This window comes from Serinus canaria, chromosome Z, assembly GCF_022539315.1.
Source record: "Serinus canaria isolate serCan28SL12 chromosome Z, serCan2020, whole genome shotgun sequence".
Taxonomy (NCBI): domain Eukaryota; kingdom Metazoa; phylum Chordata; class Aves; order Passeriformes; family Fringillidae; genus Serinus; species Serinus canaria.
The window spans coordinates 51,650,375-51,668,583 of NC_066343.1; the positions used below are offsets into that span (position 1 = coordinate 51,650,375).

Here is an 18,209-nt window from a genome sequence, read left to right on the forward strand (position 1 = left end):
AAGGGAAGGAAGAACTATGCCTGCAGACTAAAAGGGATATTACCTTGGAGAAGCAAGAGATACAGCTAGCAAATAGGGTTTGAGTACTAATTAAGAGAAAAGTCGTACAACTCACAGCCAACAAATACTGATGCCTTTGTTTGTTAAAAGGTATAGACAGTGTAGAGGTTTGACGATCACAGAGCCAGCCTTTCATGGGTTACCTCCCGATTCCCGGCTTTGAGCAAACTAGAATAAAAGACAGAAATACAGCATCACAGAATCGTTAGGCTTGGACGGGACTTTTGGAGATAATCCAGTCCAACACCCCTGCTGAAGCAGGGTCACCCAGAGCAGGTGACACAGGAACATATACAGGCGGATTTTCAATGGCTCCAGAGAGGGCCACTCCACAACCTCCCCGGCCGCCTGTTCCGCTCCACCACCCTCAGGATAAGGAAGTTGTCCAGCAGGCCAAGAGAAGGTGAAAAAAGCCGCGTTCCGTCGATCCTTGGCCCGTGCTCTGCCACCGAAGCCCGCCAGGGCGTGTGAGGGAGCGAGGCCGAGCGCCCCCAAACCCCGCCCCCGCCCTGGCCCCGCCCCCGCCCTGGCCCCACCCCCGCCCCGCCCCCGCCCCCCGCTCCGGCTCCGGCCGCCGCCCCACCCGCAGCCCCCCACCTGCCCCGCCGAGGCGCCAGGGGGCGCTGCTGCCGCTTTACCGCCACTGCCGAGGCCGCGGGGCCGGTGAGGAGCGCACGATGGAGGCGCCGCCGGTGACCATGATGCCCGTCACGGGCGGTACCATCAACATGATGGAGTACCTACTCCAAGGTAGGCGGCCGCGGGACGAGCAGCGCGGGCAGCTGCGGTGGGGGGGCTGGCGCCGCGCACGGGCGGGCCGGAGGGCGCTGTGGCGGGCGCGCTGCGAAGGGAGCCCAGCTCGGCCTGTGGGGGAGGATATGGTCGTGGCGCTGTCTCCGCAGGCAGCGTGCTGGACCAGAGCCTGGAGAGCCTCCTGCACCGCCTGCGCGGGCTGTGCGACAACATGGAGCCCGAGACCTTCCTGGACCACGAGATGGTGTTCCTGCTGAAGGGGCAGCAGGCCAGCCCCTTCGTGCTGCGCGCCCGGCGCTCCATGGACAAGAGCGGGATGCCCTGGCACCTGCGCTATCTGGGACAGCCCGAAATAGGCGACAAGAACCGCCACGCACTGGTGCGCAACTGCGTGGACATCGCCACGTCCGACAACCTGACGGACTTCCTGGTGGAGATGGGCTTCCGTATGGACCACGAGTTCGTGGCCAAAGGGCACGTGTTCCGCAAGGGCATCATGAAGATCGTGGTGTACAAGATCTTCCGCATACTGATGCCAGGAAACACGGAGAGCATTGAGCCGCTCTCCCTCTCCTACTTGGTGGAGCTCAACGTAGTTGCACCAGCAGGGCAGGACATTGTTTCTGATGACATGAGGAACTTTGCTGAGCAGCTGAAGCCTCTAGTACACCTGGAGAAAATTGACCCCAAAAGACTGATGTGATTGATAATCTGGGCCACTAAGGCACTGTTTTTCTGTTTCAGAAAAGGATGTTTTTCTAAAAAGCTTTTTGTGGGCAAATCAAAACAGGGAGAAGGGAATAAAGTACTATATATCAGTTTTGGCAGTTGCAATTACTGAGTGGTTTTTTCTTTCACTTGTGAATATGAAAAGTGGACACTTTAAATTAGCACTGTCAAAAAAAGTCATAAATAAAATCTTAATACCAGTAGTTTTCCTTCTCTTGCCTGGGAGGTAACTTAAAAAGCCCATTGCCTAGCACTCCTAAAATGTCAGACTTACTGGAATTCATCTCTCTGTGTACCCAGATTCCACTGCTGTCTAAGTTTTTTTAGAGCACAATTTGTGCATCCCACCTAATCATCCAAAATTTCTCTTTTTAGTAATAGATGGAAGTTAATACAGTTTCTGTTTCACACAAGCATAAACACAGAAACTGCTGCATAAAAGAGCAACTGTACACCTCTTAACCAAAGCTTATGTGATCGGAACACCTACTTGTTAGGAAAACTGTTTCTTCTGATGTAACCATAGTTAGAAGTGGAAGAAAATCTAGTAATACTAACATTTACGAGTGGTTTTCACATCTTTTAACAGTGTTCCAATTTTTTCACTGGAATTGGTTAGGTAATAAGAAAGTGAATTACCAGGTGCTTTTTATTACTGAATTTCTCACAGCTGACAGCTGTGTTAAATGTTGAAATGTTAAGTGCTTTATATAAAAAATTTTATTCACAATTTTTCATTAGAAATATATTACAAACAAATTAGCAGCTGTTAGTTGAATTACTGATGATTTTGCTTAGCAGCTCTCTTGATAATAAGATGGTTAGTTACCCTAGTAAAGCTGTGATAATTCAGTGCTATTTGAATTAGGTTCAAGAGTTTTCAAACACAGTTCAGTCAAGTAAGTCAGGAAAGATAAAGGAGCTCATTTAAATTTCTCAGGTTCTTTACAGAGGACAACCATTTTACCCACTGTTAAAGTGTTCCAGCCTCTGTCAGAAATGTTGCCACCCTTCAGCACCCTAAGTGTTTTATGAAACAACTAAAGGCAGGAGCCAGTCTCAGAAGAAGCTTTGAAAAGTTTTAAATAGCTACATTTTCAACTGGATCAGTGCTGCACGCTCAGGCTCCAGTGTGGGGCGTGGGGAAGCCTTGAGTACTGGGGTGGTACTTGAGCACCTTCAGGCTGAAAAGAGAGCAGTGATTTCCAGCAGGGCAGCAGTGAGATGTCACTAGTGTGACTGCCCATTACCTTGACTGCAAGTATTTTCTGGAGGGTACAAACACACCTGCAATTCTGCTCATACTTGGGCATGACTTGCCCTCACCAAGACAGCACACTATCCTGGACCTCTGAGCTGGAATTCCCTCATACAGAGCATAACTTCTTAGGAGCTGCATATGCCAGGCTGTTCCACGGTTGAGTGGCAGTCTTATCCCAGCAAATGGGAGTTGTTAGGGCTGTTGTCATATTTTGCCACTCTCAGCACTGGTTAAAAATCACTGGCTACAGACTTTTACTATCTATGGCTTATCTCCTGGCACACAAAAGTTTAGCAAGTCTTATGGATGACAACAGGTCTAACGATTGATTGATCCAAATGAATAAATAATAAAAAAGTTTTTATTTTTGAGAAGAATGAGTTTAAACTCTGAAAACTGCAGCAATCCTTGGTACCAGGCTACCTTATGCTGACTGTAGTCCATGCATAGAAGAGGCAGATGTGCAGAGAGGAGAGCTTACTGCATCAATGGCTACAGCTGAGGACACTTTCACGTTGCTAATGCTCAAAGTGTGTCCCTTTCTTCTAACAAAATGTATTTTTCTCTCTTATAAAACTTAGCTTGTCAAAGGTGGAGACAGAAGATGATTAGTGTTAGTAATACACACCAGTAAATTGCATGTCATCGCCCTAATTATATTCATCATCCAGGGTCAAATGATACTGTAGTTACACAGAAATGCTCAACCTCTTTACTGGAAAGTATGCAATTTTTAAATTATGCAAATAAGCTATGGTACCATGAATGTGAAATGTGACTTTTTTTTGAGGGGGGTGGGGTGGGATTTCCTTTTTGCATTCTCCAAGGTCAGAGGTCACCTCAGGACTCTCTATTTTTTGCAATATATTACAAGAGGCCTGATACAGCTGAGCATAAGTTTTGATTCTGTTCAAGTAATGCCTTCTGTTACTTCAAATTGTTCCTCCAGTTCTGCATACATGCAAGGTTTCTACAATTTTCCTGATTGCTATATAAAGAAGTAGAAATCACTGTAACAAATAAAGCATAGGATTGTTATTGATCTGTTAGGCACCACCTATTTCTACTATTAAGAAAAGTTGCTCATGGAAGCTTATCTCAGTTACTAAAAATAACTTACTTTGGAAAAGCCGTAAGTTTATGCTTTGGCACATCTTAGTCCTGGGTTGCTGTTCTTCCCATGCAAGCTCCCAGAATCTTGTTATTCCCTACAAATGAAGAGCTGACATACTCTGGAAGTGCTCTATATTATGACTACACTCTACTTGGAGCACCTTTTAACACCCCTCTGATTGCTTGCACAAAATTAATTTCTCAATGTATACACTAATGTGGCGTTCAGGTTTTCATCTCAGTGACCTCAGAAACACAAGTAAACTGCTTTCCTGTTGAATGTTTTCCATGCACTAGAATATTGTTTATAACTTCATTCATGATTTAAAAGTTGGTTATAGGTAAGGTTTCCCCAAACACTGGAAAGTTAAAAACAACAAGAAGCCAAGATTTTTCTTCATAATTTTTAATACTTTTAAATTTTAAATACTGGTTTTAAATTTGTGATTGTAACATGTAAGAGCCAACTTCTTTTAAGTTTTAAAACTTATCATTAGGATCATAAAGCTATTATAGAACAGTTACAACTCTACACACTCAAGGTACTCAAAAATATGATTCATGTTTTAAGTCTGTAAATGAACAGTGGCAATTCAAATACAGCATTATCTGTACAACTTGACAAAAATACAAGTGGACAATCTGATTAAAGAGAATCTGCACAACTTCAGATAAGCCAGCTCAGCCCAATTAAGTAAAAGGTAAGGTTTTTTTTCAAAGTGCATCACATTTTTCACAGATAAATTTGTCAGAGATTTTCAGGTTCTCAGACAGAATAACAATGGCCATCTCATTTTCATTCCCAGTACAAGTTCTATCAAGTCATGTCCTTCAGATCTAGTTTGGCAACATCCAAATTCTCCAAACAGATGCAGACATCTAGAGAACAATATCTGATGATTGCTGCATTTTCAGCCTTTTGAACTGGTTCAGCTTACAAAACCACCATCCTAGAGTCAGAAGCTGCTTCTGCAAAGACCACCACAGCTGTGTCAACACTCTTGATCTGTTAACAGGAGGAAATTAACTCAGAGCGCACAGACCTGGCAGTGACTGACAAGAGAGATGGGCTCAAGAGACAGGGTAAATTGTATAAAACCATAAAAGCAACATATCTTCAAGATGAAAGGATCTAATGGCTACTTGCACAAGGACAATATGAGAAGCCTACTGCCTTTTGAGATTACTTTTTCAGAGGTCCATTAATAATGATTTCTCAGTCATGTAACTCCTTCCATAGTCTTTAAAAAGCCTCTTACAAATCTGATTGGGCAGGGCTAGCTACAGTGAAGTACCAGTGCCTTTATCTAAATAAAGTAAAACATACTCTTTACAAATAGTATCTGTAGTGTCATTTTATTTACAGAATAAATTGCAAAAGTACATCACATTTAGTGCAAATGCAACTAATGATATAAGTTTATATACTGCTTTGTAAACTTTCCATACCTTTGTAAAATAAAGCTATCCTATTAAATTAATAAACTTGCCTGTGTTCCAATAATTATCAGAAATGGCAAATAAGGAGTTAAACTCTTTATATTTTGGACTTTTTTTTTAAGTTCCATCAGTGGCTATGGTGGAATGTACCACTGCTTGGTTGATTGTAAAAAGATGATGTACATTTTGAGGTATAAGATTTTGTTTTTTAACTTCGGTATATAAAATGCTCACTGGTGATATAGTAAAGATGTACAAATTTTCATCTTATTTGCCTTGCTAACATTACCATATAGGCACTTTTCTACATATTCAAATGAACAGAATAACTCTGTAATAAGGCATATTCCATGCACGCCATTAGAGAAAGGCAAATAAAAAGGGAAGAGTTATGGAGCATGAAATCTGCATACGTGTGTTATCATGTGTTAGGTATAGTTTCATCTCTACAGAGAAGATGAACAGAGACGTTTTTCAACACTGTGCAGATCATATTTACTCATTTACCAAATCTTCACTAAATTATTGTATTATATCTCTTTCCAGGCACCTAGCACACTATAACAAATAAATCTGACTTTCAGCTTTCTTTTAAAGAAAATATATCTGCAACTTTTTTCCTCAAGATACTCAGTTTGGTGAAACACCGAGCAGTCTCTGAAGAGTTTTCAACTATAGGGCACGGATAAAAGACCTCACAGTCAGTACTAGCCCAACACAGTCCTCTCTTAACAAGTATCTCCAGAATCAAAGGCAGGCAAACATCTGACATTTAAATTTTCACAGCAACTAAAGGGAACTTTCCAGTAAGAACTACGCATTTTTATAGCTCTGATGGTTTTTGATCAAGAGGCAAATAATTTTCTATGTGAACCTCACAGCACAGTTTATTGAGATGAGGAAAACATGCAGGATCTGAAAATAATGTACTCATCCTCAATCTAGACTGGGAATGTTGTCTTATGTAATCCAAATTACTTCAATAAATATTATAGTGTACCTTCTCACAGCTTTGGGAAAGCCCCAGATATTATCCAAGAAAGTAGCCCACAGATAGCATGGACAGATGTCTCCTAGATTTTAGGCAGTCTCTTGCCCTCTCATACAGAATCTTTCTAGATATTTCTGGATCATGTTTAATAACAAAAATTATGCAGCACATATTACATAACTAAAAAGTACAATAGAAATATAAAGATATCTGGAAAAAATAAAGCTTTTCACACTCTTACTCCTTCAGAACTAAAGATCGTCATAAGAGTAAGACAATAGAAAAGGCAAAGTCATAAGGATATTGACAGCCCTCAGATATTAACTGGCATTTTATGTAACAAGATGATTCATTACAGAAACCAGAAGCAATGAACTGTGATTATACAAAGCAAAACAAAACCTGCCAACAAGTTACCTAGGTTTTACTGAAGCCACTCCTTTCAACAACCCCAAAATACCACACAGATATTTGTGCATATAAAGCACATACAGTATGCTATATGTGCATTTGTCTCTTGTGCTTTTTACACATGCACAAAAACTGCAGAAGTATCTTAGGAAGGCTGACAATGAAATTCTACAACTTGTTTAAAATTAACACAGTAGCCCATGTTGGTGATTCAAACTTGTATGCGCTTTTCTTCTTCGAAAGCAAGCAAATAAAAATAGAGCCATATACATGTTATCAATACATGTATTTATAATTACACACTGATTCAGCAAGAAAGTTAGCAGGAGAGAGCTATTGTTAAATATTTAGCCCCACGGTGTTGCAGCAGTTCTCCACTTCAGTATTCAAAGCCTAGAACCTGGGCCATAAAAAGACTGTAGATCCTTCGTTCCAGCATGGAGTGCTCTGTGCATGGTCACTTCTCCAATGTGGAATGCTCACCCAGTCTTGTTCTGATTGCTGCAGGTAAGCAAAGAAAATAATACAGCACTGAAAACCTTGTATACTGTGAGCAAAATGAACTTGTTAAAACCTTAAGTATCATCAGGACTGCTATGATCATGTGCTGACTGTTGGCTTGTGACGCCCTGTTTCTAATGCTTTACTTACACTACTTCTCTAACAATTTACATTTAAAATTGTGAATCATTACAGGGATACCTGTCACAGAAGAATGAAACACTTAAGACTTTTGGAGTCTTAGTAAACAGGACTGTTTACTCTGTTTACTGTGGAGACACTGTTAACAGAACCCAAAAAATAACCTATGTCACACATAGAAAAAGAGATAGACACTCATCTTCAAAAGTGACTGAATGATGCTGTAACATTAGCACAACTAATCAGAATTCTGTGGTTTGACATGACCACAGTTATAGAAAATGAAATACACAGTAGGAGTCAAAACTAGCAAAAATAAGTTAAGCCTTATTTAACATTAAGGGGCTAAGATATCTTCAAAGTGATCAAGAAATCCTCTTCTAATGTCAAATCATCATCTAACTGTTCAAACAACTTTAGATTAGCCAATAACCTATACCATTAAGAATATATCCACTGACTTCAAAAAGCACCTGGAAATCCCTTTTCTTTCCTAGGTTCATCAGAAAGGCTAAAAACTTATGTCACAGTCTTCTAAATACTCTAGTAATTCATGCTGGTCTGTCAGTGAAGTTCCATTAATAAAAATCCTAGGCGAAAACTAGGATGTCAATATAAAAGAAAAGTGAAATGTACTCATAGTCTATGAAATATGCAATTGTAAGTAGAATTTAAGTTATAAAAACCTCATGAGGCTCTAGAGTAACTTCAGTATGTATTTTTTCAGAACAAGGGCAAAATGCCTGTGATAGCTGAAAAAGACAAGTACTTCATTCTATTTTACTTCTATATAAATTGGACATGTATGCAAAAACTTGCAAGATGAACCAATAAAAAGTCTATGAAAACTAATGGTGGCTAACTTGTGCAGCCTGTACACACAAATTACATGTTTTTAAAAAGTATATTGCATGCTAAAGTAAGCACTGAAGCCATGCTAATCATGTAAGATATTCCCAGATGGCATAATTACATTTGACCTTTAAAATGTTTAATCAAGAATTTTAAAAGTACGTATACCTGCTAGTACTAGAATAAAATAGGCTTTCCTGCTGTCTTCTCTTGCACGTACGATGTAAAACGCTTTAAGAACTTTGGATATTCTCGTTTAGCCACTGCCCGTAACACTGATGCTGGTGCCCATCCTCCCGGGTTCACTAGAAGTAAACAGGAAGAAGGACACTGAAATAAAGCAACTCCACTAAATGCTGAAAAAGTAAATTTTAGTTAATTACTCCTGCAACTCTCCCTGAAGTAACAAGAAAGAATAATCATTAGCAGATTTTTTTTATGCCCTTAGGCTTGTGTTGTAGTACTTTCTGTTCGTAATACTCAAGCTCAGTCCATATCTACGATGCCATTATTAAGAAAACATTAAACATGCTTTATGGTGAATCTTGGGAAAATTCCCAAATAGAAGAGGATATTCTCTATGGGCTTCCAAGAAACAAAGAGAAAGAGACTTGAGCAACTTCTTATTTCAAAGAAAGCAGAATCAGTCTTAACTTTTCAATAATTACTGCATTTGTCTGCAGAACTGCCACACAGGCAACACTCTGCAAATGAAGATAAAACATTTCAACAAAACTTGAATTGATTTTTAATTACATTTTCATTCACAGGGAAAGCATGTTGCTGAAAAAGCTATCACTGCCCATATACTCACAGTTCAGAATTTAGCAGTGAAAACATAATTTCTAAGTAATCTGGAAATGCTAAAAAAAAGTAAAAAGCAGAGTGAGCTACCCTTGAAGTGTTTTGTAGCTCCAGGAGAAAAGATAGTAAGCATGTCTGCCCAATACTACAATACATTTCTAAATACTGGGTACAGCAACAATACAATTTGGCTTTGACGGTCAGTCAAAGAACCCAAGGATTCTATCAGCTAAAAAAAAATTAAGAAATGTAGACTAAATTATACAGCTTGCAAGCATCTTCATACAAAATGTATTTCTTCTTGCCACCATGGGATAAGAACTGTATTTTTACTATCAGCACCTTTTCAGCCTAATGAAATTAATTGGGAGAAAAAAAATTAGAGTAGTATACGAAAAAACCCAACATACCATTACTGAAACTAAAAGCTATGACAACTTATTCCAGTTGCAGACATTTCTGCTCATGTTCCTCCATCCCAAGGCTATATACTTAGGACTGAACTACACAGCTCTTCCATTTATTCTTCCCAGAGTACCACATAATAAATTAACCCATTCACCAGTTCATGTAGCACCTTAATTTGAGACCTTTTGAACATGATGAACACAAAGATTATGCTATACATAGATAGAAAAGGGAAAAGGCATCAAGTCTTTTTTTTTTTTGTGCCAGTATTCAACTTCCCAAAATTAACATCTATCAGGAATGTCATACTGAAAAATTTTATACTTACCATTAGCTACATACGTAATCTTGCACAGAATGTTGTCCCTGCTTATTTCCTTGTTGCCCTCTGGTGGGCTTACTAACGTCTGACAAATCATTGCAATATTTATTTTGGCACGGACACAGCGATTGTTCAGCTGCCAAAAATATGAAACATTGTAAGCTTTAAACTAAATTTGTTTCAGTATACTTCAGTATGAACATCTTTTCATCAAAAAGTCTAAGACACTCTAGAAACTGTGTTTCTGAGAGTCTACTTTGTAGCACTTACATGGATGTAACATGAAAGTGACTAAAATGAAAAATAGATTGTGGATAGGGAAATTATCTAAAATGTCTGAGTCTTAGGTTTCTGCTTGCTTAACAAATTATAAGTGAATTACTTCAACTGTTGTGACAAATCAGTAAAGAAACATTTCAAGAATAATGTATCAGCATTTACAAATATCAGTTAACTTTTCCCTTAAAAGCAGGCTATGGAATAGAAATTGAAGGAAAACAATCATTGTTATTATCTCAAAGAACCCAAGGCAAAACTGTAAAATGGAAACTTAACCCTATTTGTAATTATACAAACCTACTCTTATACTTGACAATGCTGAAGAGATACTGTTTTGATTCCATTCAAAATAACCTCAATTCTTTAAAATGTTTTCACATCTCCAGAAATTTTGCTTCCATTTTGCTGTAACACCTTAGGTCATCCAACTGACAGATAAGGCAAGAAAGCTTTTGGCTAGGAATGCCTTCATCAAGTCATTTTATCACCTGGTTTAAATTAACTGTACTCTTGTAAAACCCCTCAGTCGCCTAGCACTGCAAATGCATTACCATGGGAAGCGAAACACTACCTTAAAGGCAGAACTTCACAGAATCAAAATAATACTTACAGGAGCACTGTCATGTTCTACAGAGAAATTGCACACAATCCATGTTTCCGGATCATTTTCACTGAATGCTGGTATCTTTCTGATGGCAGACAAATACAGCACATCCCTTTGAGAGGCTGGCCACACTCTCTGCAGAGAAACACCTGAACATAAGCTTTTGCAGGTTTAACTACTACTCTCAGTTAAAATTAAAAACCAAGCAAGGCAAATCAGGTCAGTTATATTATTAAGTTAAAGTATCTTCAAGTTAGTAATTTCATTCTGGAAACTGAAAGAGAACATAGCCGTTGTAAATAGGGAACAGAAATTTCAGGTTTGCTACACTTGATATGAAAAAAAATTACAGCAAAACTTTATGGCCTTTGAAATGCAGAGCACTAAACTGCAATGAATTTTTCAGTTAAAAAAATAGGAATAGGCAGTTACCCTCCTGTACTCTGAACCTCAGGTTTGTGTTTTAATTAATACTTCTAAGCTACAAAATTAACTAATGGTTAGGTGTATAGGGATGCATCTACAGTTACTTAGGTCTCCAAAGAAGAGAGAGAAGGAATGTATTTGAAAAAAATATTACCTCAAAAAGCTACTACTTCAGTAAGACAGATATAGCAAACTGATATTATCTAAGAGAAAGTTTTAGAAGTGAAATGTGTGACAAAATAAGAAAATATATAGAACTTATTTTCCTGACATTCATCAGGAGAAAAAAGTTCTGGCTTTTACCACAACCAATACAGATGACACAACTGTCTTACTCAAAATTATGAGTCTTCTATTAAAAAAGTTTTAATGTAACAGCACTACTGGTAAAATTGTCAAAGAAAAACCTTTGCTTTAACATTTGAATATACTAATATTTAGAAACATGCAAGACTAAGGATGAGTACGTAAATTTTAATCCTATAAATTTTTCAGATCTTTGCATTTCAGTTGTTGGGCGGTAATTCAAATGAACGTTTTTATAAATTGACACCAGAACCATTTTGGGGGAAAAAACAATTAAGGTACAAGAACAAATGCTGCATCAACAATTAAAACCACTTCCATTATGAGGTGGTATGTCAACTAATTGTGGTGAATGCTAACTGGCATTTTTGCAAAAAACCATCTGATACAGCGGTGTAGGTTTCTTCCTTGTAGTCAATGGTGATTTATTGCTTTTGTTTGCTTTGGATGAATCTGGTCTTGCAGTGATATAATAATGAATTAAAAGCAGGCCTCACTGACTACTACAAGCTCTACCAGACACATGCATAACCAATTGTGCTCTCAAGAAAAGTCGGGAAAACTGATGTAAGTTGCAGTTTAATAGAGAACTTGTTCTGGAATATTGTCCAGAACAGTATTTTAAGTTGTTAGGCCAGGGAAGTATTCAGAATATTAGAACACACATGCTTCAGATGTCTCAATAAGGTATGCAAATGAAATTTTATTACCTTATGTGTCTGGTAAATGATGATTGCATTATCAGCTAAATTTTCCACAACATGGAAATTTTCAATTGTTGCTAAAAGGGGAGGGGAGTGGGGGGAAGAAAAAAAAAACCATCAGTGAACAGTCACAGACAATAGGACAATGCTATAAATACTATTCTTGCTGATAAACCATCAAAGCTGAAGAACCAATGCCTTACTTTCCCAGTCATTACGAACATCAACATTCCAGAAGTAGTGGCAAACTTCATGCCCTGTTACCCCTTTAACAGCATGGGTTGCTTTCAAAGGATCTAGAACTATTCCATTCTCTTCCACTTCTCGTCTGTATACCTATAGCCAAACACAAAAAATTATATGTAGAACAGAAGCTGTTAAAACCGTTCATGTTTTAATTGTTTAAATTTAATCTGTCTTAAAAAAAACCAAACTAACAAACCACTTACCTAGAAGCTTATCACATGAATAATTTGCCATGAAAGTGTTCTCTAGTAAAATCCATTGAAGACATTCTTATGTGGCAATTCCCATTAAAATACCAGTACTTTAAGGTTTTTACTCCAAAAATGATTAAGCTAGCTTATTTATTACTATCCACACGGATTTATAATCATGGTGGAGCAGCCAACACTGTAGCCTGTTACTCTTGTTATTTTTGTACATAGAATTTACACATTATTTTGATACCAAGCTCTAAGCAGGAGAGAGTAAGAAAGGAATTTGTAAAGATGAATCTATTGCAAGAGTTACATAGAATTTTGTACGAATAAATAGATAGAAGCCACAGTTCTCATGGACCCTAGTCCCAGCCTAAACAGTGCTATTCCCAGACAGAAGTTACAACAGCATAACTTGCTGATTGATAATATTTTCAAAAATCATAGAATGCTTTTTTAGGTTGGAAAAGACCCTTAAGATCACGGAGTCCAGCAGTAGAGATAACACTGCTAAATGTACACTGGAAGTATCTGTCTTCACAGTGTATCATACGAATTAACCAAACCTGAAACATTTACCTTCATTTCTCCTTCTTCTACCACTAGTTGCCAATTGGCATCTCCTCCTACATCTTGCAAGGAATACGTCATGTGGTTTTGTACCATCTCTTCCACCTGCAAAGGAAAAAAACCAGGCATTTTTAACTCATTCCTTCCATGTTTTTGGGGAGACACTGTTCAGAACTGGAAGTCACAAGTTAATACTTCAATTCCTGTGCAGGAGGTAAATTTGAATGAGAGAGTTCTCTGTTAGGTTAGGAACAAACAAATAATGCTGGCCTTCAGAAACAAAAGCCAAAATCTTGATTCAGATTCCAACTTCCTCCTTTGCGGGTACTTCCTAGCCTGCCTTTTTGCCTTTATACTGTCAAACCACAACACTTCTACCTAGAACAGTTCTTTATTTCAGCAGATAGGAACTGCAAGTATCTCTAAATGGAATTGCAATGCATTATAAGATATTCACTGAAGAGCATTTTAAAAGCTCAACAAAGGCAGGGGATTAGGGAGGAAATCTGCCAAGCTCTAAAAAGCAAGTGTACATGAAAAGTCATATTGGAAGAGCAGCGAAGAAAACAGTCACAAGCAAAGCATGCATCTTCTGTTTCAGAGGCATCTTTGCACAGTTGACAGCTAGAAAAAACCCAGAAATGCCTACATTCAAAGGATTATGATGGTACAGAGATTCTATAATTCTAACAAAATGCTCACTTAAAACTTATTTTGCTGGCACCTATGCCTTTTTTTCTTACAGCCAAATATTTACTATATTTTTATCAAGCCATGTGAATATCTCATATTTTATTCTGTACAATATGCATGAAAATGGGTACTGGGACAGGAAGATGATGCTTATTTTAGATCTAATATGTTATTCTGTTTCTTTGGTTTCCCCACCCTTTTCCTAATGCCTCAGATAAAAACAGAACCAAAATCATAGCATATCCATTGCTGTGTAATCCTTCAAGTATTTGAAACACTTTAATATCTTTTTTCCATCCAAAAGATAATTGACTACTAAAACTTGTCACAGAAAGCAAGTCCACATGATTCACAGAATTTTCCTGAACTACTAGAAATACCTTTTTCTTTTTCCAAAAGAAAAAGCACTACAAACAAAATTAGTTAAATGACCAACACAAAGATTAGTTGAAGAAGTGCATAATCACAAAATTAACAGTCTGAACACCAGGGTGCTTTGCACATCTTACAAAAATATGAAGCCTAGTTTGCAGTAAAATATGTAAAACATATTTGAGCAACTATTAAAACAAGTAGAAAGCAAAAGTAATATTAATTAATCTTTTTTTATATGACACAGAATTGAAAGATGTTATTTACTTTTAATTTAAGGCAGTAATTTTGTTTGTACTATGTAGTCAACAGGCAATACACTTAAGGCCAGAAAGAAAAAAGGTAACTATCAAATAAAACTCTAGAATCACAACGTGAAAAAACAAAATCCATTGGATGGAAATCCTAGTTTGTCTTAGTTTAACCAAGCATAGTATTATCTAGATAAGGCAAAGTTATCAATCCAGGTTTTGCATGCTCTGGTTCTGAGCTCCAGTGAACAAAAAGCACCCCCAAGACTTATGTTTCAGCTTCTAGACAAGCCAACTTTTGCTGCCAGTTACTAGCAGGTTTCCCACAAAAGTTTCTTCCCTTTTTTTTCCAGTAAAGCATTGACCGTACATAAACTGGGTAAGAATGTGGGGTATTTAAATATTCAATGATTTAGCTCTAGGTCACACTGCTTTAAGAAAGGAATTCTTACTATGCTCTCAATACATACTTGCCATACCTTCAGGCCCTTATGTATTTTCTATCCCACCTCTTACTCTATTAAGGAAAAAGGTATGTTTATACATTTACTTTTGTATTTTGATACTTTTTGCTTTATGTGTTAGATGCAAAGGGATGAAGGAAGTATCAAGGAAAGAAGAGAATGAGGCACCCACAGGAGTGTAATCTGAACAGACTCCTGCTTCACCAGGAAATGCAGTATTTACACAACCTACTTGTGCACATTGTACAAACTGTATTTCGTCTATGCACTGGTCACCATCTGTCAAGTTGCAACAATTTCAGAGGCACAGTCAAGATCCAAAGATTCTCTCCCACCTGAGAGGCTCACTCTAACCTCTGGGTTCCTACCTGGCTACAAGAATGGTCTGCAAAAATATTTGCAACCTATATGTCACAAAGCCTTGACCTGAACTTTGAGTGGCAAGTTTTTCCCTTTAAAGGGCCTAAGAACAATTCTGAACCTATTATAAAGCTGAAAGATCTTTAAAAGAAAGTGATCTGAACTCCCACTCAACTGACAGAGACAACAATGCCTTTCTAGACACACAGTGAAGAAACAGCTCCCATCAGAATACATGTTTATACTTCTCAGTCTTAAAAACAGGGTTTTTAGTTGCTACTTTTACTGATACCAACATTCCCTTCATTCACATGAAGTCTAGGAAAAAGATCACATTTATTAAGAACAAAGATATTAGTTTTCCTTCCTAAAGCTAAATTGTCAGCCTGGGAACAGAGGCCATTTTTTAATAATTTTTTAATGAAGTCCATAGCAGGTAGAATGAAAAGGTCTGCTATTCTCATCATGCTCTATGTTGTCTTGTTAAGTAAAATGAAACTCCAGAACAGGTGGAGTGACTTGTTAGTCTGGCAAAAATTTGTTTTAGGAGGGTGGAACTGCATGTGGGGATATTCATACTTTCTGTAGTGAGTCCATTAACTTGAAGCTGGATTAGGAGGCACTCCATAGTAACTTTCATGTAGTATGATCCATGCAGTAGGCAAAAAGAGTAACTTCACTCCAGTCCATTTAATCCTGATACTTAACCACAATTTGCATTATTGTGATAATGATCTGGTCCACCTCAGGTGTGTTTGCAAGTGATCAGTTCCGCAGTCTGCACAGTGGTGCTTTACAGCTCAGGTTTATCATATGAATACAGAAATGTTATCACAGGCACAAAACAGGTGAGGACACCTGCATGCCTTTGAAAATATAAGTTCCTCTTATGCTGAATGATGCCTGCAACCACAACCGGATGGAGTACTAGTTCCCATCTTGGTAATCAAACTTGCTTTCTATTACTTATTATTTCCTTATTTTATTATCCCTCACTTTATTACCCCTCCTCCCAAAGAAAAAAACAAGTTAGAAAACTAACTCAGCTACTGGAGTACCAGGAGCCCTGGTACTCCCATTGTACTGTTGTGTAATAGGACTTGCATACTTTTTCCCTTGCAGTAAATTCAGATTTCAGAAATAACTGACTGTAAAAGGTCTTGGAATTTTAGCTCACTAGGCAAGTACCTAAGTGTTGGTTCTGCTCATGGAGCTAGTAGTAAGGTCTGCAGGTAATAAAATTCCAAGCTCTGTTTAAAAAAAAAAATTAAAGTCAATCCTGTTAGGAAAAAAGAAAAGATTTGTTGGAGCTTTTAAAAAACCTCCAAAAGAGCAGATCCCAGAAGGAACTCCATATTCACCATCACATATCCACATATCACCACAGAAGGAAAGAAATAGCATGAAAAACACATCTGAACTACTTTTGGAGATTAAAAAGCAAACACTTTTCTAATTCTACTCTAAACTACCGCCTTCCTAGTAAGTACCTAAAGTAATTTTGTACACTACTGGAATATGTCATTATGGCAACACTGACATATTCAGGATGTCAGACTTAATTTCTGAAGGACAAGTGATACATGAATACTTCAATATGATCTTGTTGGTCAACACAGTCTTGTTGGTCAACATGTTTAATGGCCTTTTGGTAATCAAACTAGTCACAGAGGTAAAAAATGGTAATAGTGAACGATAAGACTCAATGTATTAATATATTTACAAATTAACACTTCTGACAAAAATCAAACTTTTGATTTAAAAGCAAGAAAAACTAATTTATCTGAAGTAAAGACCATCTCCAGCCTCTGTAAAACATGTTATTCTCCTTTCATTATAACTAGAGATACAAAATTTTCAAACTATAGACATTTTAATTAAAGCTACTGAAGTAACCCAAATAGTTTCACAAGATTTGGGTCTCTGCACAAGTGGTATGCATACAAGCTGGATTTAAAGAAAGACAACCATTTAGTACAGGAATAGAGAACTCCTTTGTTTGTCTCAATGTACTAGTTTAAAGCAAGCAGTGACTGATGTAACAAAAAATCAAAAAACAAAAAAAAACCCAGGTTCTAGAGAAAAGGATGATATAAAGCAAAGATATGCAACCCCCACTTGACACATCAATACAGTACCTGGGCGCTGAATCTGTGAACATCATCAGAGGCACTGACTAGATCAATGGAAGACATGGAGGAAGAGCGACTATAGGGCTACCAGAGACAGACAAAGAAAAAACCAAGTAATCAGAACAAAGGCACAACAGAGCGTTCAGTACCAACTTGCAAGCACAAGATAATGAAGAAAAGGAAAAAAAAAGCACCATAAGCAGCAAGCACAGCGGCAAATGCTGATTTCATGCACCTATTACATATTATGCTCCCAGCGTAGCCCTGACAGGAGTGTTTCCAGTAACATTCAAAAACAAGTCAACCAATCCTGATACAACCAACTGGATTAATATTTTTTAAACATAAAATCAACTCAATGAATCTGGGTGAAGGTATCTTGAAAATACTGCAGTTAGCCGATTGGGATTTCTCCTTTTTCTCTGCCTGACAAGCCTGATACAAGTAAAGAATATTCTAAATAGGTTCTCAAATCAGTATTTTTGAACTAAGACAAAAAGCAGTCCTTCTTCAGTTCCAGCTACTGTTTTTTGAAAATAAGTAGGCCACTGGAAGTTACTAGAAACACCAAAAAAAATCTCACCTACCCATACAAAACATTACATAGAAACAGCACAGACCAGCCCATTATTCTGAGGAAGATCAGGATAAATATTTTACCGTCTGCACAAATCGATGAGTCCCCACAGCAGAATATGCATCTCCAGAAGGTAAGGATGTCGGCCAGTGTAATCTAACCTTTTCGCTTTGGGACTGCAACAACAAAGGTTTAATTATTATTAGTCAGCTGCTACCGGGTGGACTGTGAAACAAAGTGAGTCA

At 37.9% G+C, this 18,209-nt stretch overlaps 2 protein-coding genes across 3 annotated transcripts in view; one reads left to right on the forward strand and one right to left on the reverse strand.

Annotated features, from left to right (window-relative positions):
* Positions 1-672: 672 nt before the first annotated feature.
* MED18 (mediator complex subunit 18) lies at positions 673-1,631 on the forward strand. The gene is made up of 2 exons (XM_030236609.2): positions 673-810; positions 963-1,631. Exons 1-2 carry the CDS (start codon positions 738-740, stop codon positions 1,514-1,516), a joined length of 627 nt encoding a protein of 208 aa, XP_030092469.1. The 5' UTR covers positions 673-737; the 3' UTR covers positions 1,517-1,631.
* A 2,675-nt stretch (positions 1,632-4,306) lies between these two features.
* Positions 4,307-18,209, reverse strand: part of CERT1 (ceramide transporter 1) — an 82,551-nt gene continuing 68,648 nt past the window's right edge. The window contains exons 10-18 of one of the 2 annotated variants that reach the window (XM_050986469.1): positions 18,048-18,140; positions 17,394-17,471; positions 13,125-13,220; positions 12,309-12,441; positions 12,112-12,182; positions 10,676-10,804; positions 9,793-9,922; positions 8,421-8,557; positions 4,307-7,259 (exon numbers count right to left, since the gene is read on the reverse strand). In XM_050986469.1, the coding sequence (XP_050842426.1) occupies positions 8,430-8,557; positions 9,793-9,922; positions 10,676-10,804; positions 12,112-12,182; positions 12,309-12,441; positions 13,125-13,220; positions 17,394-17,471; positions 18,048-18,140 (858 nt within the window). In that variant the 3' untranslated portion in view covers positions 4,307-7,259; positions 8,421-8,429. The remainder of the gene's footprint in view (positions 7,260-8,420; positions 8,558-9,792; positions 9,923-10,675; positions 10,805-12,111; positions 12,183-12,308; positions 12,442-13,124; positions 13,221-17,393; positions 17,472-18,047; positions 18,141-18,209) is intronic. The other variant, XM_050986470.1, reaches the window with a different exon arrangement.

Coding starts and splice junctions, on each gene's coding strand:
- MED18 (XM_030236609.2), top strand. CDS start 738: ATGGAGGCGCCGCCGGTGACCATGATGCCCGTCACGGGCGGTACCATC. Junction 811..962: donor GATGGAGTACCTACTCCAAG/GTAGGCGGCCGC, acceptor CTGTCTCCGCAG/GCAGCGTGCTGGACCAGAGC.